Below are 27,108 nucleotides of genomic sequence, written 5' to 3'. Positions count from 1 at the left end.
GAGCTCTCTGCACAATGCAAGGGCGGACAAAGCTCCGGAAATGGCGGCCCGAGCCCCTCGACGAATGCGAGGGGAAGGGTGGGATGGAGGTCAGGGTCACGTTGCGGGTACCGTACCACCCCACGAGGAGACAGACCAGGACGGGGAGGGAGGCGAGAAGCAGGAGCGTCTTACCCCAGCGTCAGAGCCATTCATGAGCGCGGTTTATGCCGTAGGAAAGGCGCAGATCACGCGGGGTGTCTGCTCACCTTCGCGCTACTGCCAACAACTCCCAAGCCTCTGCGAGGCAGACAAGTGCGGCATCCTCCCCTCTCTTCCGTTACCACGGCAACGGGAGGCAGGCTACCTGCCCGGGTGGCTCGGCGGCCCGGCTTCCTGTTTGGAGTATGCGCTGGCTTCGGGGAGCACCTCCCCATTGTGCGGCGCTGCGCACGGCCTGATTGGAGGCCGTCGGCGGCGTCGCTTCACCCTTCCCGCGAGAGCCCGGAGGGGCAGATGTCGGAGCCACCGGAAGAGGCTACAGTCAGTGGCTACCGTCAGGAACCTGCATCTGTGGTTAGTCAGTGGCTTCCATCAGCAGCCATCGGGGGCTACAGTCAGTGGCTACCGTCAGGAACCTGCATCTGTGGTTAGTCAGTGGCTTCCATCAGCAGCCGTCAGGGGCTGCAGTCAAGTGACTACCGTCGGGGCTAGCATCAGGGACTACAGTCAGGAGGCCGCATCTGTGGTTAGTCGATGGCTACCATCAGCAGCTATTCAGGGCTACAGTCAGTGGCTACCGTCGGGCCTACATCAAGGGCTACAGTCAAGTGTCAGAATCTGTGGTTAGTCAGTGGCCACCACCATCAGCAGCTATCGGGGGCTACAGTCAGTGGCTACCGTCTGGTCAACATCCGGTGGCTACCGTCGGAACAAAACCAGGGGCTACAGTGGGTGGCTACTGTCAAAATAGCGTCTGTGGTTAGTCAGTGGCTACCATCAGCAGCTGTTGGGGGCTGCTGTCAAGTGGCTACGTCCGGCCAACATCAGGTGCTACACTCAGTGGCTGCAGTCAGGAGCCATCAACTGTGGTTAGTCAGTGGCTACCGTCAACAGCTATCAAGGTTTACAGTCAGTTGCCACTGTTGGTGCCACCATCAGAGGATAGTCTGTGGCTACCGTCAGGAGCCAACATCTGTGGTTAGCCGGCTACTGTCGGGCAGCCAAGGTCCGTGGCTACTTTCAGGGGCTGCTGTTAGTGGCTACCGTTGGAGCTAACATCAGAGGCTGCAATCAGTGACTACTGTCAGTAGTGCCTATCTGTGGTTAGTCGGTGGCTACCGTCCGTAGCTGTCAGGAGCTGCATTCAGTGACTGCTGTCTAGAGCCAGCATCTGTGGTTAGTCGGTGACTATCTTCAGCAGCCAAGATCAGTGTGGCTACTGTCACCAGCTTTCAGGGGCTGTAGTCAAGTGGCTACCGTCAGGAGCAAGCATCTGTGGTTAGTTAGTGGCTACCATCATCAGCTGTCTGTAGCTACAGTTAGTGGCTACTGTCGGGCTAACATCGGAGGATACAGTCAGTGGCTGCCATCAGGAGCCAGCATCTGTGTTTAGTCGGTGGCTACTGTTGGAGGCCAAGATCAGTGGCTACCGCCAGCAGTTGTCAGTAGCTGCAGTCAGTGGCTACCTTCAGGGACAACATCAGGGGCTGCAGTCAGTGGCTACAGTCGGCAGCTGTCAGGGGCTGGTGTCAGAGGATACCGACAGGACCCACCATCTGTGGTTAGTCACTGGCTACTGTTGGACAGGCTAACATCAATGGGGACAGTCAGTTGTAGCCGTCAGCAGCCAAGGTAACACGCTACAGTCAGTGGCTACGGTTAGGAACCAACATCAGGGGCTATAGTCATTGGCTACAGCGAGGAGGCAAATCTGTAGTTACAGACAGTGGCCACCTTCAACAGCCCAAGTCAGGGTCTACAGTCAGTGGCTACTTCATCAGCCAAGGTCATGGGTTGCAGTCGGTGGCTACAGTCAGAAGACACCATAGTCAGTGGCTATCTTCAGGGGCTACAGTCAGTGACTTCCATCAGTAGCTGTTGGGGTCTACAATCAGTGGCTACCATCAGAAGCCTGCGCCTGGTAAGTCAGTGGCTACTGTCAGCAGCCAAGGTCAGGAGCCCACATCTGTAGGTACAGCCATCAGCTTCCATCGTCTACCATCAGCAGCCATCAGGGGCTAAAGCCAGAGACTGTTGTCCACAGCAGTCAGGGGCTACACCCAGAGGCTTTCACCCGCAGCTGCCAGGAGCTGCACTCAGTGGCTACCATCAGAAGCCAGCGTCAGGGGCTATAGTCAGTTGGCTGCAGTCAGAGACTCATCAGGAGTCAGTCACTGGCTACATATGACCGATACCGTCAGGGGCTACCTTCGATGGATACGATCAGGGACTGCCATCAGGAGCCCGTGTTAGTGGCTACTGTCGACTGTTACTGTCAGAGGCAAACCGGCGACAGTTCTTATCAGGCAGCTATTAGCAGGTGCTATGGCTATTGCTGGTGGCTACTGTCTGTGACTACGCTTGGTAACTGCAATCAGCAGCTACAGTGATGGGCTACCGTCAGTGGCCTCCTGCTGTACTTCACAAACCATAGCTTCCAACTTCCCCAGGTGTCCCTGCAAGAATGTTCTCCTCCTGTGTTACTGCTTGCACAGGTTACACTCTAGCTTGACTGAGAACTACCACAGCCCCTTCATGCTGATTTACCAAGCAGCAGGATTTAAATCTGCTGCCCGCTCCTGCAAGTTGCCTAACGCAGCAACATGATTCAAGTCTCCCTCCCGCCACCAGCAAAGAGAGGCTGCACGGCGTGAGCTGCACCTGTGAACCTGATGGCTAGAAAAGGAGAGAGACTGTGCCTGCTGTGTCCTACTCGAGGAGAGGCCATCTTCAGAGCCCAGCAAAAGCCAAGAGACTCCAAGGGTCAGTGAGATGGCCTACTGTTCATGGCACAAGGACACAGCAGCTAAGAAGCCTGCTGGGGCAAGTTGGTAGCTCAAAGTGATCAACCCGCCACCAACGACTGCTGTGCCGCACCGAGGACCAGGATTCAACACAGAGTTGCACCCGAGTTCGCTGAGCACAAGAGTATGTTGAGGTGTAGCTGGGACCACCCCCCCCCCCCCCCCCTCAGAGGATGAGTTATCAACCAGGAAGGATTGGCCTGTGACCATGATACTGGGCAGCCAGTAGTCCTGTGGTGACTGGGCCTCTGCCAGCACCGAGAGGACTTGGAGGGACGTCAACCCTGTGACTAGTACCAACTCCCCCCCTTCGTGGACTGCGGAGCAGTAGCATCGCATCTACAGCGTCCTGTGAGCATCCCACATCTACAGCGTCCTGTGAGCATCCTTTATCCCTTGCATAGGAAAGCCCTGCGAGCATCCTTCATCCCTTGCATAGGAAAGCCCTGCGAGCATCCTTCATCCCTTGCATAGGAAAGCCCTGCAAGCATCCTTGCATAGGAAAGCCCTGCGAGCATCCTTCATCCCTTGCATAGGAAAGCCCTGCGAACATCCTTCATCCCTTGCATAGGAAAGCCCTGCAAGCATCCTTGCATAGGAAAGCCCTGCGAGCATCCTTCATCCTTTGCATAGGAAAGCCCTGCAAGCATCCTTGTATAGGAAAGCCCTGCGAGCATCCTTCATCCCTTGCATAGGAAAGCCCTGCAAGCATCCTTGCATAGGAAAGCCCTGCGAGCATCCTTCATCCCTTGCATAGGAAAGCCCTGCGAGCATCCTTCATCCCTTGCATAGGAAAGCCCTGCGAGCATCCTTCATCCCTTGCATAGGAAAGCCCTGCAAGCATCCTTGCATAGGAAAGCCCTGCGAGCATCCTTCATCCCTTGCATAGGAAAGCCCTGCGAGCATCCTTCATCCCTTGCATAGGAAAGCCCTGCGAGCATCCTTTATCCCTTGCATAGGAAAGCCCTGCAAGCATCCTTGCATAGGAAAGCCCTGCAAGCATCCTTCATCCCTTGCATAGGAAAGCCCTGCGAGCATCCTTGCATAGGAAAGCCCTGCGAGCATCCTTCAGCCCTCGTTTAGGAAAGCCCTGCGAGCATCCTTTATCCCTTGCATAGGAAAGCCCTGCGAGCATCCTTGCATAGGAAAGCCCTGCAAGCATCCTTCAGCCCTCGTCTAGGAAAGCCCTGCGAGCATCCTTGCATAGGAAAGCCCTGCGAGCATCCTTGCATAGGAAAGCCCTGCAAGCATCCTTCAGCCCTCGTTTAGGAAAGCCCTGCGAGCATCCTTGCATAGGAAAGCCCTGCAAGCATCCTTCATCCCTTGCATAGAAAAGCCCTGCAAGCATCCTTGCATAGGAAAGCCCTGCGAGCATCCTTCATCCCTTGCATAGGAAAGCCCTGCAAGCATCCTTCATCCCTTGCATAGGAAAGTCCTGCGAGCATCCTTCATCCCTTGCATAGGAAAGCCCTGCAAGCATCCTTCATCCCTTGCATAGGAAAGCCCTGCAAGCATCCTTCATCCCTTGCATAGGAAAGCCCTGCAAGCATCCTTCATCCCTTGCATAGGAAAGCCCTGCAAGCATCCTTGCATATGAAAGCCCTGCGAGCATCCTTCATCCCTTGCTTAGGAAAGCCCCGCAAGCATCCTTGCATAAGAAAGCCCTGCGAGCATCCTTCATCCCTTGCATAGGAAAGCCCTGCGAGCATCCTTCATCCCTTGCATAGGAAAGCCCTGCAAGCATCCTTGCATAGGAAAGCCCTGCAAGCATCCTTGCATAAGAAAGCCCTGCGAGCATCCTTCATCCCTTGCATAGGAAAGCCCTGCGAGCATCCTTTATCCCTTGCATAGGAAAGCCCTGCCAGCATCCTTGCATAGGAAAGCCCTGCAAGCATCCTTCAACCCTCGTTTAGGGAAGCCCTGTGAGCATCCTTTATCCCTTGCCTAGGAAAGCCCTGCGAGCATCCTTGCATAGGAAAGCCCTGCAAGCATCCTTCAGCCCTCGTTTAGGAAAGCCCTGCGAGCATCCTTGCATAGGAAAGCCCTGCGAGCATCCTTGCATAGGAAAGCCCTGCGAGCATCCTTCATCCCTTGCATAGGAAGGCCCTGCGAGCATCCTTGTATAGGAAAGCCCTGCGAGCATCCTTCATCCCTTGCATAGGAAAGCCCTGCGAGCATCCTTCAGCCCTCGTTTAGGAAAGCCCTGCGAGCATCCTTCATCCCTTGCATAGGAAGGCCCTGCGAGCATCCTTCATCCCTTGCATAGGAAATCCCTGCGAGCATCCTTGCATAGGAAAGCCCTGCGAGCATCCTTCATCCCTTGCATAGGAAAGCCCTGCAAGCATCCTTGCATAGGAAAGCCCTGCGAGCATCCTTCATCCCTTGCATAGGAAAGCCCTGCGAACATCCTTCATCCCTTGCATAGGAAAGCCCTGCAAGCATCCTTGCATAGGAAAGCCCTGCGAGCATCCTTGCATAGGAAAGCCCTGCAAGCATCCTTCAGCACTCGTTTAGGAAAGCCCTACAACGGATAAAAGGGCTTGCAACTGGCTGTGGACTGCTTCACCTACTGAGGCAACTGTCTGAGGACCTTGCTGGTCCCCCTAACTGGCTACCTACTCGGGTTGGTTGCCGGAAGTGATTCTAAGTGACCACATTCCAACTAGCCAAACATTTTTGGTTGAAAATGTTTAAAGTGGCAAATTAGTTGATTTTGCTAATGCTTCGCGCTCCTGCCAACAAATCCCAGGCCTCTGCGAGGCAGACGAGTGCGGCATCCTCCCCTCTCATCCCTTACCACGGCTACGGGAGGCGGGTACCCCGGCGGGCTACCTGCCTGGGTGGCTCGGCGGGCTACCTGCCGGGGTGGCTCGGCGACCCCGGCTTCCTGTTTGGAGTATATGCTGGCTTTGGCAGGCTCCTCCCCACTGTGCGGCGCTGCGCACGGCCTGATTGGTTTGTGGTTGAGTGAATTAATCAGTTTTACTATAACTTGTAAATTTGATGTCACCGGAACCCTCGGGTAGTTTTTTTGTTGTTGTGTTGTCTAAAAATAGTCTATTTTTATGAATTATTGCCACGTGTACTACACAACCACACCAAATAATACACCTCATTTCCTCACACTGTCGCTGCATCCAGTAGCAATCCTAGACTAGTACCTGTCCTTGCACCTGCATGGCTTCCATGAGGTGTGTCCTGGGTCTACAGGTGACCCTACACTTGTACCTATCCTTGCATTCACAAGTGATGCTAACCTCATACCTGTCCCTTCAGCCACACGTGATGCTAGCCTAGTACATGTTCCTGCATCCAGAAGAGATCCCAGCCTAGTTACCTGTCCCTACACCCCCAAGTGGTGCTTCAATCTAGTGTTTCCTGGATCTACAGCGGCCCGACACTTGTAACTCTCCTGGCATTCACCAGCGATGGCAACCTAGAATCTGTCCCTGCATCCACACATGTTGCTAACCTCATACCTGTCTCTGTATCCCGAAGAGATCCCAGCCTAGTACCTGTCCCTACACCCCCAAGTGGTGCTTCAATCTAGTGTTTCCTGGATCTACAGCGGCCCTACACTTGTAACTCTCCTGGCATTCACCAGTGATGGTAACCTTGAATCGGTACTCAACAAGAAAGGTATGCTGTTCTCACGGGCAGACAAAGAGAGAGAGGTTTCTCGGTGGCTCCATGCGTGGGAAGTGTACCAGCGCACGTCCGAAGCGGACAGGACACCACCACTCGGGTGTCTTAAGCCCCGACCATTACCGAATGGAGTGAGTTACTTCCTGTAGCTAGGTTACCACTAGGATTGACGGGACTCCGTGCTCGCATCCAAAGTGTGTGGCAGGTAGGAGCATTCTCGCCCACCACCACCACGTGTAGATAGTGCTGAATATAATAGGTCCTGATGAAATACGATGGATCAGTATTGACCGCTACGCATGAAACATATCGACCACTTCACATGAGATGAGCTGAGCTCCACTGGACCAGAGAGCAGCCACTCAATTTGTTTTTAAGAAGGTGGATTACCAATCTAATAAAGAGTTTATGTGGACTATCCAACCTTTTTTCAACATCACTCACTTGCACCACATCTACACTGCTTTTTAGGGCCCTCACACCCACGCACCAAACGGCAGGAACTAAAGATCTCCGTTAAAGAGCCCCTTTTAGGGTGCCCGTCGGGCATTGCAACGCCGGCCCGACGAGGAGCAAGTCCATATGATGAAGCATGACACCTAGCTTGCTGGGTGTGTGGGGACTCTAGTTCCGACAAGGAGGACCCCCCTCCTCTAGCCCTCTTTATCTTTGTCCGCCCCGTGGGAACAGCATACCTTTCTTGTTGAGTTCTGTTTAGGGCACGTATGCTGGACCCCAGATCAAGTCCTTGAGTCCCCCTATTTTGTTGGAGAACCTTGAATCTGTCCCTGCATCCACACGTGGTGCTAGCCTCATACCGGTCTCTGTATCCAGAAGCATAGTACCTCCATGATCCCCGAATCAGTGCTACCATTGGATGGGTCGTCCTGGATGTGCAGGTTGTCCTACCCTCGTACCTGTCCCTACAACCACAAGCGGGGCTATCATGGAATGTGTCTTCATCCACAAGCGGGGCTACCATGGAATGTGTCTTCATCCACAAGCGGGGCTTCCATGGGATGCGTCTTAACCCAAATGCGGGGCTACCATGTGACGTGTCTTCACCCACAAGTGGGGCTACCATGGGATGTGTCGTCACCCACAAGCGGGGCTACCATGGGATGTATCGTCACCCACAAACAGGCTACCATGGGATGTGTCGTCACCCACAAGCGGGGCTACCATGGGATGTGTCTTCACCCACAAGCGGGGCTACCATGAAATGTATCGTCACCCACAAGCGGGGCTAACATGGGATGTGCCTTCACCCACAAGCGAGGGTACCATGGGATGCATCGTCACCCACAAGTGGGGCTACTGTAGGATATGTCTTCACCCACAAGCGAGGGTACCATGGGATGTGTTGTCACCCACAAGCGGGGATACCATGGGATGTGTCTTCACCCACAAGCGGGGCTACCATGGGGTGTATCTTCACCCACAAGTGGGGCTACCATGGGATGTGCCTTCACCCAGAAGCGTGGTTACCGTAGGATGTGCCTTCACCCACAAGCGTGACTACCGTAGGATGTGCCTTTGCCCACAAGCGTGGCTACCGTAGGATGTGCCGTCACCCACAAGTGGGGCTACCATGGGATGTGTTGTCACCCACAAGCGGGGCTACCCTGGAATGTGTCTTCACCCACAAGCGGGGCTACCCTGGAATGTGTCTTCACCCACAAGCGGGGCTACCATGGGATGTGTCTCCACCCACAAGCGGGGCTACCATGGGATGTGTCTCCACCCACAAGCGGGGCTACCATGGGATGTGTCTTCACCCACAAGCGGGGCTACCATGGGATGTGTCTTCACCCACAAGTGAGGCTACCATGGGCTATGTCGTCACCCACAAGCGGGCGGGGCTACAATGGGGTGTGTCTTCACCCACAAGCGGGGCTACAATGGGGTGTGTCTTCACCCACAAGCAGCGCTACCATGTGATGTGTCTTCACCCACAAGCGGAGCTATCATGTGATGTGTCTTTGTCCACAAGCGAGGCTACCATGGGATGTGTCTTCACCCACGAGTGAGGCTACCATGAGATGTCGTCCCCCACAAGCGGGGCAGGGCTACCATGGGATGTGTCTTCTCCCACAAGCTGGGCTACATGGGATGTGTATTCACCCACAATCTGGGCTACCATGTAATGTGTCTTCACCCACAAGTGGGGCTACCATGTAATGTGTCTTCACCCACAAGTGGGGCTACCATGTAATGTGTCTTCACCCACAAGCGGGGCTACCATGTGATATGTCTTCACCCACAAGCGGGGCTACCATGAGATGTGTCTTTGTCCACAAGCGAGGCTACCATGTAATGTGTCTTCACCCACAAGTGGGGCTACCATGTGATGTGTCTTCACCCACAAGTGGGGCTACCATGGGATGTGTCTTCACCCACAAGCGGGGCTACCATGGGATGTGTCGTCACCCACAAGTGGGGCTACCATGGGATGTGTCGTCACCCACAAGCGGGGCTACCATGGAATGTGTCGTCACCCACAGCGGGGCTACCGTAGGATATGTCTTCACCCGCAAGCGAGGGTACCATGGGATGTCTCTTCACCCACAAGCGGGGCTACCATGGGATGTGTCGTCACCCACAAGTGGGGCTACCATGTGATGTCTTCACCCACAAGTGGGGCTACCATGGGATGTGTCTTCACCCACAAGCGGGGCTACCATGTGATGTGTCTTCACCCACAAGCGGGGCTACCATGTGATGTGTCTTCACCCACAAGCGGGGCTACCATGTGATGTGTCTTCACCCACAAGCGGGGCTACTATGGGATGTGTCTTCACCCACAAGCGGGGCTACTATGGGATGTGTCTTCACCCACAAGCGGGGCTACTATGGGATGTGTCTTCACCCACAAGCGGGGCTACTATGGGATGTGTCTTCACCCACAAGCGGGGCTACCATGGGATATGTCTTCACCCACAAGCGGGGCTACCATGGGATATGTCTTCACCCACAAGCGGGGCTACCATGGGATGTGTCGTCACCCACAAGCGGGGCTACCATGGGATGTGTCGTCACCCACAAGCGGGGCTACCATGGGATGTGTCGTCACCCACAAGCGGGGCTAACATGGGATGTGCTTTCACCCACAAGCGAGGGTACCGTAGGATATGTCTTCACCCACAAGCGAGTGTACCATGGGATGTGTCTTCACCCACAAGCGGGGCTACCATGGGATGTGTCTACCTGGATGCGCAGTCAGTCCTACCCTCGTACGTGCCCCTACACCCAGAAGCATGACTACCATGGGATGTGCCTTCACCCAGAAGCGTGGCTACCGTAGTTTGTGCCTTTGCCCACAAGCGTGGCTACCGTAGGATGTGCCTTTGCCCACAAGTGGGGCTACCATGGGATGTGCCGTCACCCACAAGTGGGGCTACCATGGGATGTGTTGTCACCCACAAGCGGGGCTACCCTGCAATGTGTCTTCACCCACAAGTGAGGCTACCATGGGATATGTCACCCACAAGTGAAGCTACCATGGGATATGTCGTCACCCACAAGCGGGCGGGGCTACCATTGGATGTGTCTTCATCCACAAGCGGGTGGGGCTACCATGGGATGTGTCTTCACCCACAAGCGGGGCTACCATGGGATGTGTCGTCACCCACAAGCGGGGCTACATTGTAATGTGTCTTCACCCACAAGTGGGGCTACCATGGGATGTGTCGTCACCCACAAGCGGGGCTACCATGGGATGTGTCGTCACCCACAGCGGGGCTAACATGTGATGTGTCTACACCCACAAGCGAGGGTACCATGGGATGCGTCGTCCCCCACAAGCGGGACTACCGTAGGATATGTCTTCACCCACAAGCGGGGCTACCATGGGATGTGTCTCCACCCACAAGCGGGGCTACCATGGGATGTGTCTTCACCCACAAGCGGGGCTACCATGGGATGTGTCTTCACCCACAAGTGAGGCTACCATGGGCTATGTCGTCACCCACAAGCGGGCGGGGCTACAATGGGGTGTGTCTTCACCCACAAGCGGGGCTACAATGGGGTGTGTCTTCACCCACAAGCAGCGCTACCATGTGATGTGTCTTCACCCACAAGCGGAGCTATCATGTGATGTGTCTTTGTCCACAAGCGAGGCTACCATGGGATGTGTCTTCACCCACGAGTGAGGCTACCATGAGATGTCGTCCCCCACAAGCGGGGCAGGGCTACCATGGGATGTGTCTTCTCCCACAAGCTGGGCTACATGGGATGTGTATTCACCCACAATCTGGGCTACCATGTAATGTGTCTTCACCCACAAGTGGGGCTACCATGTAATGTGTCTTCACCCACAAGTGGGGCTACCATGTAATGTGTCTTCACCCACAAGCGGGGCTACCATGTGATATGTCTTCACCCACAAGCGGGGCTACCATGAGATGTGTCTTTGTCCACAAGCGAGGCTACCATGTAATGTGTCTTCACCCACAAGTGGGGCTACCATGTGATGTGTCTTCACCCACAAGTGGGGCTACCATGGGATGTGTCTTCACCCACAAGCGGGGCTACCATGGGATGTGTCGTCACCCACAAGTGGGGCTACCATGGGATGTGTCGTCACCCACAAGCGGGGCTACCATGGAATGTGTCGTCACCCACAAGCGGGGCTACCATGGGATATGTCTTCACCCACAAGCGGGGCTACCATGGGATGTGTCGTCACCCACAAGCGGGGCTACCATGGGATGTGTCGTCACCCACAAGCGGGGCTACCATGGGATGTGTCGTCACCCACAAGCGGGGCTAACATGGGATGTGCTTTCACCCACAAGCGAGGGTACCATGGGATGCATCATCACCCACAAGCGGGGCTACCGTAGGATATGTCTTCACCCACAAGCGAGTGTACCATGGGATGTGTCTTCACCCACAAGCGGGGCTACCATGGGATGTGTCTACCTGGATGCGCAGTCAGTCCTACCTTCGTACGTGCCCCTACACCCAGAAGCATGACTACCATGGGATGTGCCTTCACCCAGAAGCGTGGCTACCGTAGTTTGTGCCTTTGCCCACAAGCGTGGCTACCGTAGGATGTGCCTTTGCCCACAAGTGGGGCTACCATGGGATGTGCCGTCACCCACAAGTGGGGCTACCATGGGATGTGTTGTCATCCACAAGCGGGGCTACCCTGCAATGTGTCTTCACCCACAAGTGAGGCTACCATGGGATATGTCACCCACAAGTGAAGCTACCATGGGATATGTCGTCACCCACAAGCGGGCGGGGCTACCATTGGATGTGTCTTCATCCACAAGCGGGTGGGGCTACCATGGGATGTGTCTTCACCCACAAGCGGGGCTACCATGGGATGTGTCTTCACCCACAAGCGGGACTACCATGGGATATGTCTTCACCCACAAGCGGAGCTATCATGTGATGTGTCTTTGCCCACAAGCGAGGCTACCATGGGATGTGTCTTTGTCCACAAGCGAGGCTACCATGGGATGTGTCTTTGTCCACAAGCGAGGCTACCATGGGATGTGTCATCACCCACAAGCTGGGCTACATGGGATGTGTATTCACCCACAAGTGGGGCTACCATGTAATGTGTCTTCACCCAGAAGTGGGGCTACCATGTAATGTGTCTTCACCCACAAGTGGGGCTACCATGTAATGTGTCTTCACCCACAAGTGGGGCTACCATGTAATGTGTCTTCACCCACAAGTGGGGCTACATTGTAATGTGTCTTCACCCACAAGCGGGGCTACCATGGGATGTGTCTTCACCCACAAGCGGGGCTACCATGGGATGTGTCGTCACCCACAGCGGGGCTAACATGTGATGTGTCTACACCCACAAGCGAGGGTACCATGGGATGCGTCGTCCCCCACAAGCGGGACTACCGTAGGATATGTCTTCACCCACAAGCGAGGGTACCATGGGATGTGTCTTCACCCACAAGCGGGGCTACCGTAGGATATGTCTTCACCCGCAAGCGAGGGTACTATGGGATGTCTCTTCACCCTCAAGCGGGGCTACCATGTGATGTGTCTTCACCCACAAGCGGGGCTACCATGTGATGTGTCGTCAGCTACAAGCGAGGCTACCATGGGATGTGTCGTCAGCCACAAGCGGGGCTACCATGGGATGTCTCCACCCACAAGCGGGGCTACCATGGGATGTGTCTTCACCCACAAGCGGGGCTACCATGGGATGTGTCTTCACCCACAAGTGAGGCTACCATGGGCTATGTCGTCACCCACAAGCAGGCGGGGCTACCATGGGATGTCTTCACCCACAAGCGGGGCTACAATGGGGTGTGTCTTCACCCACAAGCAGCGCTACCATGTGATGTGTCGTCACCCACAAGCGGGGCTACCATGGGATGTGTCGTCACCCACAGCGGGGCTAACATGTGATGTGTCTACACCCACAAGCGAGGGTACCATGGGATGTCGTCCCCCACAAGAGGGACTACCGTAGGATATGTCTTCACCCACAAGCGAGGGTACTATGGGATGTCTCTTCACCCTCAAGCGGGGCTACCATGTGATGTGTCTTCACCCACAAGCTGGGCTACATGGGATGTGTATTCATCCACAAGTGGGGCTACCATGTAATGTGTCTTCACCCACAAGTGGGGCTACCATGTAATGTGTCTTCACCCACAAGTGGGGCTACCATGTAATGTGTCTTCACCCACAAGCGGGGCTACCATGGGATGTGTCGTCACCCACAAGCGGGGCTACCATGGGATGTGTCGTCACCCACAGCGGGGCTAACATGTGATGTGTCTACACCCACAAGCGAGGGTACCATGGGATGCGTCGTCCCCCACAAGCGGGACTACCGTAGGATATGTCTTCACCCACAAGCGAGGGTACCATGGGATGAGTCTTCACCCACAAGCGGGGCTACCGTAGGATATGTCTTCACCCGCAAGCGAGGGTACTATGGGATGTCTCTTCACCCTCAAGCGGGGCTACCATGTGATGTGTCTTCACCCACAAGCGGGGCTACCATGTGATGTGTCGTCAGCTACAAGCGAGGCTACCATGGGATGTGTCGTCAGCCACAAGCGGGACAACCATGGGATGTGTCTCCACCCACAAGCGGGGCTACCATGGGATGTGTCTTCACCCACAAGCGGGGCTACCATGGGATGTGTCTTCACCCACAAGTGAGGCTACCATGGGCTATGTCGTCACCCACAAGCGGGCGGGGCTACCATGGGATGTCTTCACCCACAAGCGGGGCTACAATGGGGTGTGTCTTCACCCACAAGCAGCACTACCATGTGATGTGTCGTCACCCACAAGCGGGGCTACCATGGGATGTGTCGTCACCCACAGCGGGGCTAACATGTGATGTGTCTACACCCACAAGCGAGGGTACCATGGGATGTCGTCCCCCACAGGCGGGGCTACCGTAGGATATGTCTTCACCCGCAAGCGAGGGTACTATGGGATGTCTCTTCACCCTCAAGCGGGGCTACCATGTGATGTGTCTTCACCCACAAGCGGGGCTACCATGTGATGTGTCGTCAGCTACAAGCGAGGTTACCATGGGATGTGTCGTCAGCCACAAGCGGGGCTACCATGGGATGTGTCTTCACCCACAAGCGGGGCTACCATGGGATATGTCTTCACCCACAAGCGAGGCTACCATGGGATATGTCTTCACCCACAAGCGGGGCTAACATGGGATGTGCCTTCACCCACAAGCGGGGCCACCATGGGATGTGTCTTCACCCACAAGCGGGGCTACCATGGGAAGTGTCTACCTGGATGCGCAGCCAGTCTTACCCTCAAGCGGGGCTACCATGCGATATGTCTACCTGGATGCGCAGCCAGTCTTACCCTCAAGCGGGGCTACTATGCGATATGTCTTCACCCACAAGCGGGGCTACCATGTGATGTGTCGTCAGCTACAAGCGAGGCTACCATGGGATGTGTCGTCAGCCACAAGCGGGGCTACCATGGGATGAGTCTTCACCCACAAGCGGGGCTACCATGGGATATGTCTTCACCCACAAGCGAGGCTACCATGGGATATGTCTTCACCCACAAGCGGGGCTAACATGGGATGTGCCTTCACCCACAAGCGGGGCCACCATGGGATGTGTCTTCACCCACAAGCGGGGCCACCATGGGATATGACTTCACCCACAAGCGGGCTACCATGGGAAGTGTCTACCTGGATGCGCAGCCAGTCTTACCCTCAAGCGGGGCTACCATGCGATATGTCTACCTGGATGCGCAGCCAGTCTTACCCTCAAGCGGGGCTACCATGCGATATGTCTACCTGGATGCGCAGCCAGTCTTACCCTCAAGTGGTGCTACTATGCGATATGTCTTCACCCACAAGCGGAACTACCATAGGATGTGTCTTCACCCACAAGCGGAACTACCATAGGATGTGTCTTCACCCACAAGCGGGGCTACCATGTGATGTGTCTTCACCCACAAGCGTGGATACCATGTGATGTGTCGTCGCCCACAAGCCCGGCGGGGCTACCATGGGATGTGTCGTCAGCCACAAGCGTGGCTACCATGGGATGTGTCTTCACCCACAAGCGTGGCTACCATGGGATATGTCTTCACCCACAAGCGAGGCTACCATGGGATATGTCTTCACCCACAAGCGGGGCCACCATGGGATGTGCCTTCACCCACAAGCGGGGCCACCATGGGATGTGTCTTCACCCACAAGCGGGGCCACCATGGGATATGTCTTCACCCACAAGCGGGGCTACCATGGGAAGTGTCTACCTGGATGCGCAGCCAGTCTTACCCTCAAGCGGGGCTACCATGCGATATGTCTACCTGGATGCGCAGCCAGTCTTACCCTCAAGCGGGGCTACTATGCGATATGTCTTCACCCACAAGCGGAACTACCATGTGATGTCTTCACCCACAAGCGGGGCTAACATGGGATGTGCCTTCACCCACAAGCGGGGCTACCATGGGATGTGTCTTCACCCACAAGCGGGGCTACCATGGGATGTGTCTTCACCCACAAGCGGGGCTACCATGGGATGTGTCTTCACCCACAAGCGGGGATACCATGGGATGTGTCTTCACCCACAAGCGAGGCTAACATGGGATGTGCCTTCACCCACAAGCGGGGCTACCATGGGATGTGTCGTCACCCACAAGCGGGGCTACCATGGGATGTGTGTACCTGGATGCGCAGCCAGTCTTACCCTCATACCTGTCCCCGAGTCACAGGCGTTGCTATCCTGGGGTCTGACCCTTGTCTGCACGCGTGTTAACCTCACACTTGGCCCTCAGATCCACCGGTAGTGGTGAGACGTGATCCCAGGTCTTGCCTTAGCCCCTCTGCCGCCTCCTGCTGGCTGGCACCTGATGCCGAGCGGTGGGATCCGAACTCCGATGCCCGCACCTGGGGGGTGGTGCAAGTCCTGGCTGGGACTGGAGGTTTAGCGCTCCATGCCTCGTCCTAACACTCCTGACCCCCGAACCATCACGTGGCCTCAGCAGATCCCGGCTGCTTCTCGCCTTGTGGCCCCTCTTGGCGCAGAAAGGTTCAAGCAAGGTCTGGACGTGGCGCCCGGGGGGACAGGGGGGGGGGGGGGGTGCACCCTGCCGCCGAGGCGGAGCGCAGCTTTGGACCAGGGGCAGCCGCTCCTGAGGACTAACAAATATAAAAGAAGCTTTTCAAAGGCAAATAGTAGGAAATGGCGTCTTATTACTTAAGGGCTGGACGTGCCCCCCACCCCTTGCGCCCCCAGTCCAGCCATCAGCGCCTTATTGAAGGCTCCTGGCCGGGTCCTTCTGTGAAGAGTCCGTGGGAGACCGCCCTCCTGGAAGAAAGGGCTGCTCCAAGACTTGGCGGCTTCCGTTCTTTCTAAACAAATAGTAAATAATGCCCGGCGCGTGATGGCAGGAAGTAAGGTCAGAAAGTGGCACTTCACTGGGAAACAATACTGTGAACCTGGGCTGCTAACCGGGGCCGGGGAAGCCTCTCGGAACTGGGGCCGGAAGCGCCGAGCTTGGAAGAAAGAGGCGAAGGAGCCAGGCGAGAGGTAGAGGCATCCGAGATGGAGCCGGGCCAGCCAGAGTCGGAGAACCAGTGAGCTGGAGCCGGGCCAGGCCAGCCAGAGACCCAGGGAGGTGGAGCCGAGGCAGCCAGAGTCAGAGAACCAGTGAGCTGGAGCCGGGCCAGCCAGAGTCAGTATGGCCAGGTACTACCTACACCCCCTCCTCCCCTCTCAAGGCCCAGAAAGTGATAGGAGAGAAGTTTGGATGCGGGGAGCGTAAACCCCCCCTCCCCCCCCCCCCCCCCGGCCGTTTTTATTAAACAAAGATTAATAAACATTTATCAAAATTTACAATATTCACATAATGTAGCAAAAAATATACATAACATTGATTACAATTGATAAGTACAGATGTCAGATGGCTAACCTTAACATAACTCTAATACAAAGGTTTCCTATCAGAATCTAACATATCTTTAACAATCATTACAGTATTTATTTTCTGCGTACCTAATTGGGCCTACGGCAAGGTCACTAACTGGTGTCAGATCCTTATCAATTTCTAACCACGCCCTCCAGCCGGAGTGCGCATGCGTAGAGGGCCCATTCACCGTGAGGGTACATCCCCCCCCCCGCCACCCCGCTCCCCCCCCCCCCCGGTTACCCCCGTACGCTCTGTACCTGATCTCCATAAAGGGGCCCTTGCAGCTGTGTGCCATTTACTGGTGCCGTTGTGCACATGCGGAATGGCCAACCAGCCTAGAGAAAGTGTGACTCCCTCCTCCCCCGCACCCAACTGCCCTCCCACTTGGGCGACCCCATTCAGGAATGGCGCCGCCCTCTAAAGACCTTAAATTTACTCCTCACCAATCATGACCTTACCGCCTGACCAAAATTAATGATAAATACGACGATTGAATACCTGTGGATGCAACAAATTGTTATTTTACACAATCCTGAAAATACATCTCAACATGAAAATAAATCTCATCATCCATATACCCCTAAAAGTAATACTAACAGCTAAGTAATACGCCTAACAACCAACCTGCTTTTAAGGGGATGGTGGGTGGGAAAACAAAGTTACAGCCTCCAGGTGAGGCTGGGGGCAGGCTGGGGAGCAAGGAGCGAAGAGACAGACTCCTGTGCTCCCCAGCCTTTTATCCTCTTAAGGTGGCCAGGCCAGCTCTAACTGGCCTGACGCCGGCCATTCGTGTGACCTGGAAGTGATTCTAATCACTTCCGGATCACGCCTCCGGGCCGGGACCTATGGTGGGGGAGGCGCGCCCGTCGCGTCACTAATGTGCGTGACAGGCCCACCTCTGGATTCGGAGGGGGCCGGGTTGACCGCCATTCTTTTGACGTGGCCGATGCCGGCCCCGCCGTTCTCTATGGCCAGGTACTACCTACACCCCCTCCTCCCCTCTCAAGGCCCAGAAAGTGACAGGAGAGAAGTTTGGATGCGGGGAGCGTAAAACCCCTCGGCCGTATTTATTAAAGCCGAGCTAGGCAGATTCGGAGAACAAGTGAGGTGGAGCCGGGCCAGCCAGAGTCAGAGAAGTAGGGAGGTGGAACAAGGCCAACCAGAGACCCAGCGAGGTGGGAGGTGGAGCTGAGCCATCCAGAGTGAGAGAAACCAGTGAGCTGGAGCCGGGCCAGCCAGAGTGATAGAACCAGTGAGTTGGAGCCGGGCCTGCCAAGCCAGAGTCCGAGAACCAGTGAGGTGGATACTGGCCAGCCCCTCAGAGAACCATGGAGGTGGAGCAAGGCCAGCCAGAGACCTTGGGAGGTGGGAGCTGGAGCCGAGCTAGGCAGTTGGAGAACCAGTGAGTTGGAGCCGGGCCAGCCAGAGTCTGGGAAGCAGTGAGGTGGAGCAAGTCCAGCCGGAGAAGCAGTGAGGTGGGAGGTGGAGCCGGGCCAGCCAGTCAGAGAACCAGTGAGGGTGGAAGTGGAGCAGAGTCTTCTAATCAGGGAGATGGGAGCAAGATCAGCGACAAGTAGAGAACTAGAGATACGGGAGATAGACCCAGTTAACCAGAGTTGGGGGAACCAGGAAGTTGTCAGATGAAGCAAGGCCATCCATGGGTAGAGAAAATGGGTAGGCAAGAGACAGCCAGGCCAGCCATATGGATAAAACATGGAAAGTCGGACAAGGATCTAAACCACCCGATGTAGAGAATCATGGGCTTGAGAGAGAGGCCAGCAAGCAGTGGAAAACCACGGACGTGTAATATGGAGCCAGAACATCCAGGGTCAGAGAACCAAGAAGGATGAGCAACGGAGTTTATTAGCCGCAGTCGTGAACTAGGGACATGTGAGCAGGAGCCGGGCCAGTCAGACGTAAAGAACCAGAGAACTGGGAGATGGAGCCAAACCAGCAAGAGTTAAAGAACCTGGGAGGTGGGACATGAACTACCATATTAAGGGTATTCTACAACCTTGTTCCCTGTCTGTTCACCGACTGAGTACCAACAACCGTGTTTTTATTGGATAAAAACAACACGGGGTAGTTGGCCAGAGGTAGCGAACCAGGGAGATGGGCACAGAAGTAGAGAACGAAGAAAGTGAAAAATGGAGCCAGATCAGAGGTATGGACGTGGGTTGATGGTGCCTGGCCAACCAGATTTAGGGAACCGTGGAGCTGGGAGATGGTGCGAAGATTGCCAGCTGTAAAGGGAGATGGCAGATTCTGCCAAGCTATACAGTGGTAAAGAACCTGGGAGGTGGAATATGGGTCCAAGCTCTCCAAAGATATGGAACCATCGACGTTGAAGGTGAAGGTGGTACAGCCAGGTGTAGAGAAACGGGGTGATGGAACCAGGCCACCCCTAGGTAAAGAGCCAGTAAGGTGGGGCAGGGAGTCAGGCCAGCCAGAGAACCAGGGATGTGGGACCTGGAGCTAGCCAGAGGTAGAGAATGAATAACGTTAGAAATTGAGCCAGGTCAGCCAGAGATAGTGACCCACGGAGATGGTGCCAGGCCAACCAGATGCAGGGAACCAGGGAGAGGATGCCAAGCTAAACAGTGGTAAAGAACCAGGCAGGCAGGGAGATAAATCCAGGCAGATACAAGGAATTGAGAAACTGACTTGACCAGCCAGAGACCCAAGGAGCTGGGGGAAGGAGCCAGACCAACTGGTGGAGAGGCACAGTAAACTGGCGGAAGCAACCAAGTCAGCCGGAGGTAGCAGCACTGGGAACTGGGAGATGGGAGTCAAGCCTGCCAGAGTCTTGAGAGACAGGGCCCTGGATGGAGGAGCACGTCTAGCCAGTGATGGAAGTACAGGGAACAAGTCCTGCTCTCAGTAGATGCGTAAGTAGATGAGAGAAAGAGCCAATCCAGTGGAGATGGGAGAAGGAGCCAGACCAGTGGAGTTGAATGAAGGGCAGTCATAGGCATAGCCAGGGAAGCTGGGAGAAGGAGCCAAGTCCTCCAGAGGCAGTCCTAGGTAGCTGGTATAAGGACACTGGGTCAGGCACATGCACACAGGAAACTGGGAGAAGTACAAATCCAGCCAGAGGTAGTGAACCCCGGGCGAAGGAATAGATGCCCGTACAGTCTACAGCTGCTCGGAACGGGTCACTTCGAGAGCAGATTGTGGGGCCTGGTCTAAATTTGCATACACTCCTTCGCTTCTCCGAAAGAATCTTCTCGAGGGATTGAAAGAAGGCCATGACCATCACCTCGAGGGCAGATCTGGGGGCCTGGTCCAAGTTTGCATGCCTTCCTTAGCATCTCTGAAAGAATCTCCTCGAGATTGAAAAAAGGCCTAGTCCTCATGTTTCAGTCCATGACCATCAGCAGATTGTGGAGCCTGGTCTCAGTTTGCATACATTCCTTAGCCTCTGAAAAAATCTACTTGCAGATATTAAAAGAAGGCCCAGTCCTCCTGTTTCGATCAATGACCTCTCTGAATGGAACCCATCTCTAGGGATGCCTCAAATGTCTTTGCAGAGTGGCGCACAAACAGAAACCCTGCTATAGGGCCTTGTCCGGGGTCCCTTTCAACTGGTCTATCACCTTGCGTCGTCACTAGTTCCTTTCTAAAAGGCATCAAACTTAGGGTATTGTTATTTCATGAGGACCTCTCTTTGAAAAAACAAGTTAAAGCATTCATAAATGTCTTCCATCACATCTGCCACTACAAAGTGTCTTTCCACTCGTGGACTATTAAAACAAATACGCCTTGCTCCTCAGAGGTGATACCCCATCTGGAGGAGTGTAATACCATCAGCATCAAACTCCCCACCACAACAATCTGCACACACAAGGGATCCACAACCACTTGGGCCTGCTTCCATTCCTCCTCCACTCCATTGAGTGCAGCAGGCTCGCACTAAAGACGCCCAACTGGCTTCTGATTGAAGAAAGGGCACAATTCAAGATCTGCTCTGGCTTTGAGCCACCGCACTTCATCAAGCCTCCCTATGCTCCTGTACAAGACCTTTGGAAGTGCAAGTCCTGTTTCTGAACTTGCTCCTGCTGACCCTGAGGCTAAAACCTGCTGGATATCTGAAGCGCACTGAGGACTCCCTTGCCCATGCTGCCTTCTAAACTGATTTCCTTCATGGCAACCACCCAATTGTCGCCGACTATCTCCAGTCACTTCACTCCCTGCTGGCTAGCTAGACGTCTGAGACTGGGTCAGTCACTTCAGCATAAGTCTACGTCCGAGGTGGGGGCATTCCCTCCTCCCCCTGGAACCAGGCTAGGTTATCTTAATCATGAAGATCACATAAAGCAGTAGACCCAACATTCAATCACAGGCTTCCACGACCATCATCCTGCTTGCTGCCCTGCTTACTTTGAGTGTCATTTGAAGCGACTCCTTGCGCACAGAGTGTTTTTATACATAGAGCCTGGCCTCATTCCATGGAAAAGGAGCCTGGTCTACACATGCTTTCAGTCCATGACCTGTCCATCATCTGGTCTCCTGCCATTCAGCTCTGGCCCCATCAGCACGAAGGGAGGACAGGAGATCACACTCTTCCTTCGATTCTTGACCGGTCTCGTTGTCCTGCCGCTAGATGCCCGCTGAGTCCCAGTTGCTAAGCTTTGTGGGTGGGATACAAAGCACTGATCCGCTGGCCGACCCCTGCAGTGAAAGACTAGTTTATTGCCCTCCATCCACATGCCCCAGTGCCCTTTTACTCTTTTTTTCATTGTGTTGGTAGAAGGGGCTACAGCATGCTCTCCTGCCCCCCTGGATCATGCAAGTACCCTACGTTCCCAAAAACCTACTATTGCTGCATCCGTGCATGGACCACAAATCGTAGCCTTTGCCACAAGGGAAGCCAGGGACTCATTTGTCAATACCTCGCCACCACTGTCGTGTCTGAACACGAGTGGGAAGCAGGACCTAGTTGGAGAGTCTGCCCTCGGTGCACATGCTTTCTCCCCAAAGGAGCCTCAGATTTGTTTTGCACGGTCACCTGCCCAAGTCCAAGGGCCCTCTGCCCAAGAAATGACAGTAGTCGTTACAGGTAGGTAATCAACACCCGGGCAAAGAAGTGGTAATGTGGTCAAAGAGCAGAGGTGCTGCAGGCATGCCTGCTGGGCAGCTCTTGTCACATTGTTTGGGGCTTCATGCAGATCAGGGATAGGCTTTCAAGGATAAGTACAAGACCTGGCACAGCCTCGCAGCTTGGGCCGGCACCTACTATACTGAGGTCTCAAGTGGTGAGGATTTGGACATGGTGCTCAGGAAGTCGCCCTTAAGAAACATAGGTGTTTAGGGTGGACAAGACTAGTGCTGGCCATGACCCTGCAGTGACACCCTCACACGCAAACATTGTCCCATTGTAATCCATCCAGACTGACCTGGTAACTCGCCGTCTCTCCCTTCTGCTCAGGTGCCTTTCTTGTGTGAGCAGCCAGTACTCCTGCCACTGGTGCAAGTATCGACATGTCTGCACTAACAACGCCGCCGAGTGCTCCTTCCAGGAGGGACGAGTCAACACCACAGAGGTAGGTGGTTCATGTGGGGGGTATATTAAGTGGTGGTGTGCTGTGTGGATTGTGGCTGGCTCTGTATATGGTTCATCATATGTTACACAGTGGGTTCATGTGGGCTGTGAGGGGATCTTTATTTGGTTTATGGAATAGGGTGTTCTGGGCCCATTATCTATGTGGGGTGTGGCAGGCTTTCTATTCAGTCTTAATATTGTTCTGCTGTTGGTTTAGGCACCGCAGGGACGGGAGGGCTCTGTATCCAGTTAATGAAAGTCTGTACTATGTGCTCCTGCACCATGGGGGCTCGCCGACTTTGTATCTTGTGTATGAACTGTTGTACTGTAGGTTCATGCACCATGGGGGCTTGATGACTTCATATCCTGTGTATCTGGTGTACAGAATGCTGTACTGTGGATTCATGCACCATGTATGATGTGACTATCTTCGTTTCCGGTGTATGGAATGTCGTGCTGCTGGCTCATGCACCATTTAGGGTGTGACAGTCCTCATCCAGTGTATACAACGTTGCACTCTGGGTTCATGCACCATATGAAGTGTGACAAACTTAGTATCCGGTGTGCAATGTTGCACTGTGGGTTCATGCACCATGTGGGGTGTGACTTAGTCCGTATCCGGTGTATGGAATGTTGTACTGTGGGTCTGGTGCACCATGTAGGGTGTGACAGAGGCCGTATTCAGCTTATGCAATGTTGTATTGTGGGTTCATGCCCTGTATAGTGTGACAAACTCCATATCCGGTGTATGGAATGTTTCACTGTGGGTAAATGCACCATAAGGGGTGTTACAAACTCTGTATCTGGTGTATGGAATGTTGTACTGTAGGTTCATGCACCATGTGGGGGTGTGACAGAGTATCTAATTCCATCACACTTAAAACATACCCAGCCAACACGTTTCATCCCCTATAAGGACTTCATCAGGGCCCAAAATTAAAACAATAAAAAAACATTTTTTTTTTTTAACTTATTGTTAGTATTGATTACATGTTTTAAAAAAGAATTGTTTAGGTCCTGATGAAGTCCCTATAAGGGATGAAATGCGTTGGCTGGGTCTGTTTTAAGTGTGATGGAATCAGATACTTAACAAAATAACTTTATGGAAAAAGACACCAACGTCTGGAAAGTAATTGAAAACAAGAGTGATTACAGATGCATGCAATTCGAATTGGAAAGTTCAATGTGAAGAAGGAAATTAGGTTACCCTCCTAATATTGTGAAAACAAAGTCCTTATCCGGTGTATGGAATGTTGCACTGTGGGTTCATGGACCATGTAGGGGTGTGAAGAGACCCTGTGTTTCCTTCTAGAATGTGCTTGTAAGCTTTCAAACCTCCCCCATTTGTGCTTTTCTTCTCTCTCCCTGCCTGTGTTTCTCCTCACTCTTCTCTTGTACATCCTCTTCATGTATCTTCTTCTCCTGTATAGCCACTTCCTGTTATATACTTTTCTCTCTACCTCCAGATCTCTGTGCACCCCACACTTAATTTCCCTTGTGCTGCCTTGTGTTGCCTCCTCCTTTTAGGTTGCTCCAGGAGTTAAGCGTTCACTGTGGACTTGTGTGAATAGTATGTATTATGTATTAAAATAAACCCTCATGTGTAGTGCTTTGAGGAGAACATTGATTCCCGCCTAAGTGCGTTCAGAACTCCTAGCACTCATGATTCCTGCATCTGCGTGAGATTCCATATGTGCTGAGTTGGGCTGGGGGACATGATCCATGCAGCGGTTCTCCTTGCATGTGCTGAGCTCTGGCAAAGGCTGTGTGAGAATCACCTTATTTACAAAGGTCTGATAGAGAGTTTGATTCATGGTGGCGTGAGACCCTCGTGGATGTACTGTGAATTCTCTGTTTTTGTGGGTTCACCATGTGACCACCAGTGCTGTGGATGTGAGAGGTCCACATGGGTAGACCTGGGACAGTGAGCGTGGTATCTAAAAGAGACACATTGGTGAGGGATTCCTTCCCTTAGAACACATTAGTGATAGATTCCTTACCTTAGAATATCCCCAGGCGTCAGACTGGATCTGGAAAGTTTTTGTCAGCAGTACCCCTGTGCGTCGGTAGGCGTCATCGTACGGCTCCGCGTACGTCGCTGGTGTCGTAGCCGCCGAGATGACGTCGTCCGAGCTACTTAGACGCGCCCACGTGCACTGACCTCAGTTCTTTCTTTTTCTTCGCAGCAGCGCAGATCTAAGAGCGGTACCCCTAGTAAAAGTTTAACTTGGTTTCTGACCACTTCTTTTGTCGTGTGCTTGACTCCTGGTGCAATAGAGATCCCTGGTTTAAGTCCTGTAGGGCCTGCCGTCGCAACATGTCGTTATCGGACCCTCACGACGTGTGTCTCTTCTGCTTGGAGCACGCCCATGACCCCGAAGTGTGCCCCGATTGCCGCGCCATGGCGCCGAAAGCTTTGCGGGAGCATACCCGTAAGTTGTTGGGGTACGGCAATCGGTTCCGCGCCGATCAAGGTCCCTATCCCGTGGGAGGTCAAGGGACCAGTCGCGGAGCCATCAACATCGCTCGTCGTAATCGGGGACAGGTAAGTCTCGGCGCCATAAAAAGTCGAAGAAGCGTTGTTGCTCTTCTTCTACCCCTCGCGGGACGCGGTGGAGGGAGCGGGCAGTAACTCCCCTGCGGCTCTGTTCGAGCCCCTGTCGTTGCCTGCGGCCTACCCTCCCTTTCCGCGACTTCGGGCGAGGTGCAGGCCTTATTGTCGGCCTTGCGCCATTTGTTTGCCCCACCGGGTCCCTCCGGAGCGCCTTCGGGCCCCGTGGATCTGTCGGAAGGGTTTGCCCCTGTGCCGCCACCTCAGCTCCGGCCTCGGCACCGGCGCCGACACCGGACGGCGCCGACCTGGGACTGGTATCTAACCCTCCCATTCCATTTCTTGGAGGGGAGTTTATCCCGTTTCCCAGGGCACTTCGTCCTTACCGGCCCCTTCCGCAACCGGTGGACGAAGGGGAATACTGGGAGGGGTCTGAGGAACCTCTTGCAGCTCAATGTGAGGATGAGCCTGAGTGGGAAGGCGATGTGGAGGGTCCAGTGGATCTGGATTTCTCTCCACACCCTGGCACTTTATCCCCTTCTTCCGTGGCCACGGAGGAGGTTGGGACTTTTTCAGTGGTTTTACGTCGGGCAGCTGAGGCTCTTGATCTCGAGCTCCCTTCTGTACCTATCAGGACCAATCTCCTGACGGAGGTCCTGCAGCCGCAGTTCTCCTCTGCGGAGCCGTTACAGCCCTTCAATGAAGTGCTTACTGATATCCTGTTAGGCACCTGGATTAAACCCAACCCAGGAGTCCCTGTAGACAAGGGTGTGGCGCGCCGCCATCGCCCGGTGCCGGGCGACCCCAGCTTTCTCCCACAACACCCGACGCCTGAGAGTCTGGTTGTCCAGGCTTCTGCCTCGCCCAGTGCGTTCCCTTCTGCTCCTCTGGATAAGGAATCTAGGAAATTGGAGCAATTTGAGAAAAAGATTTTCACATCTGCGGGTTGCGGGCGGTGAATACTGCGTGCCTGCTGGGACGCTATTCTCGTTCTGTGTGTAACACCGTGGCACAGGTGCTACCTCGGTGCTCTGTGGAAGCACGGGGGTTCTTTCCCAAGCTATTGCCGAAGGGAGAGATGCTGCGAAATTCACTATTCGTTGTGGGCTTGACACGGCCGATTCTCTCGGTAGGGCACTTTCCACAACTGTGGTGCTCCGCTGTTATGCTTGGCTCCGTACTACTGGCTTCTCTGGGGATGTCCTGAACACCCTGTTGGACATGCCCTTTGACGGTTCACGCCTCTTTGGTGATAAGGCGGATAGCACCCTGGAACGCTTTAAGGACTCTCGGGCTACGGCCCAGTCCTTGGGTCTCGCCACCACGCGTAATCACTCGGGGTCCGCTTTTCGGTCCTTTCGTGGTCAAGGTCGGGACGCCCAGGTATGTTCTTTTCAGACCTGCAAGTCTGCGCAGCCACAGTCTCAGCGCAGCCGCGGATGTGGGGCCCGCTGTGGTGGATCCCGGGGACAGCGGACGGGTCAGTCAACCACCTCCCCTGCCGCCTCTAAACCTTCCTAGTCTGGTGTTTCAGACCCACCTGATACCAGTGGGTGGCAGGATTCGCCATCACCTTCCCCACTGGCTCTCCATAACCTCGGACAGGTGGGTTCTGCAAATAGTCCGCAGGGGCTACTCCCCCCTCTTCGAATCTACCCCTCCAGCCATGCCACCTCAGTACCACCGCATGTCAGGGGAATACTTGGCACTTCTCCAGCAGGAAGATACAGCCCTCTTGGCCAAGGGGGCCATCGAGCGCGTTCCAACGCCAGAAGTAGGTCGTGGTTGTTACTCCCACTACTTCTTGGTTCCAAAGAAGGACAAAGGTCTGCACCCTATCTTAGGCCTCCGGAACGTCAATCGCTTCCTCCAGAAGGAGAAGTTCAAGATGCTCACGCTAGCTCAGGTCTTGTCTGCTCTAGACCCGCAAGACTGGCTGGTAGCTTTGGACTTGCAGGATGCTTATTTTCATA

At 54.4% G+C, this 27,108-nt stretch overlaps 1 protein-coding gene across 3 annotated transcripts in view; it reads left to right on the top strand.

Moving 5' to 3' along the window:
- The window catches only part of PLXNA3 (plexin A3), an 845,431-nt gene that overhangs the window by 507,165 nt on the left and 311,158 nt on the right, over positions 1-27,108 (top strand). For all 3 annotated transcript variants that reach the window (XM_085629709.1, XM_085629711.1, XM_085629710.1), the window contains exon 9: positions 22,471-22,585. In XM_085629709.1, coding sequence (XP_085485835.1) covers positions 22,471-22,585 — 115 coding nt within the window. The remainder of the gene's footprint in view (positions 1-22,470; positions 22,586-27,108) is intronic.

This window comes from Triturus cristatus, chromosome 10, assembly GCF_964204655.1.
Source record: "Triturus cristatus chromosome 10, aTriCri1.1, whole genome shotgun sequence".
In the NCBI taxonomy this organism is placed as follows: Eukaryota; Metazoa; Chordata; class Amphibia; order Caudata; family Salamandridae; genus Triturus; species Triturus cristatus.
This window is presented reverse-complemented; position numbering and strand designations above follow the sequence as displayed.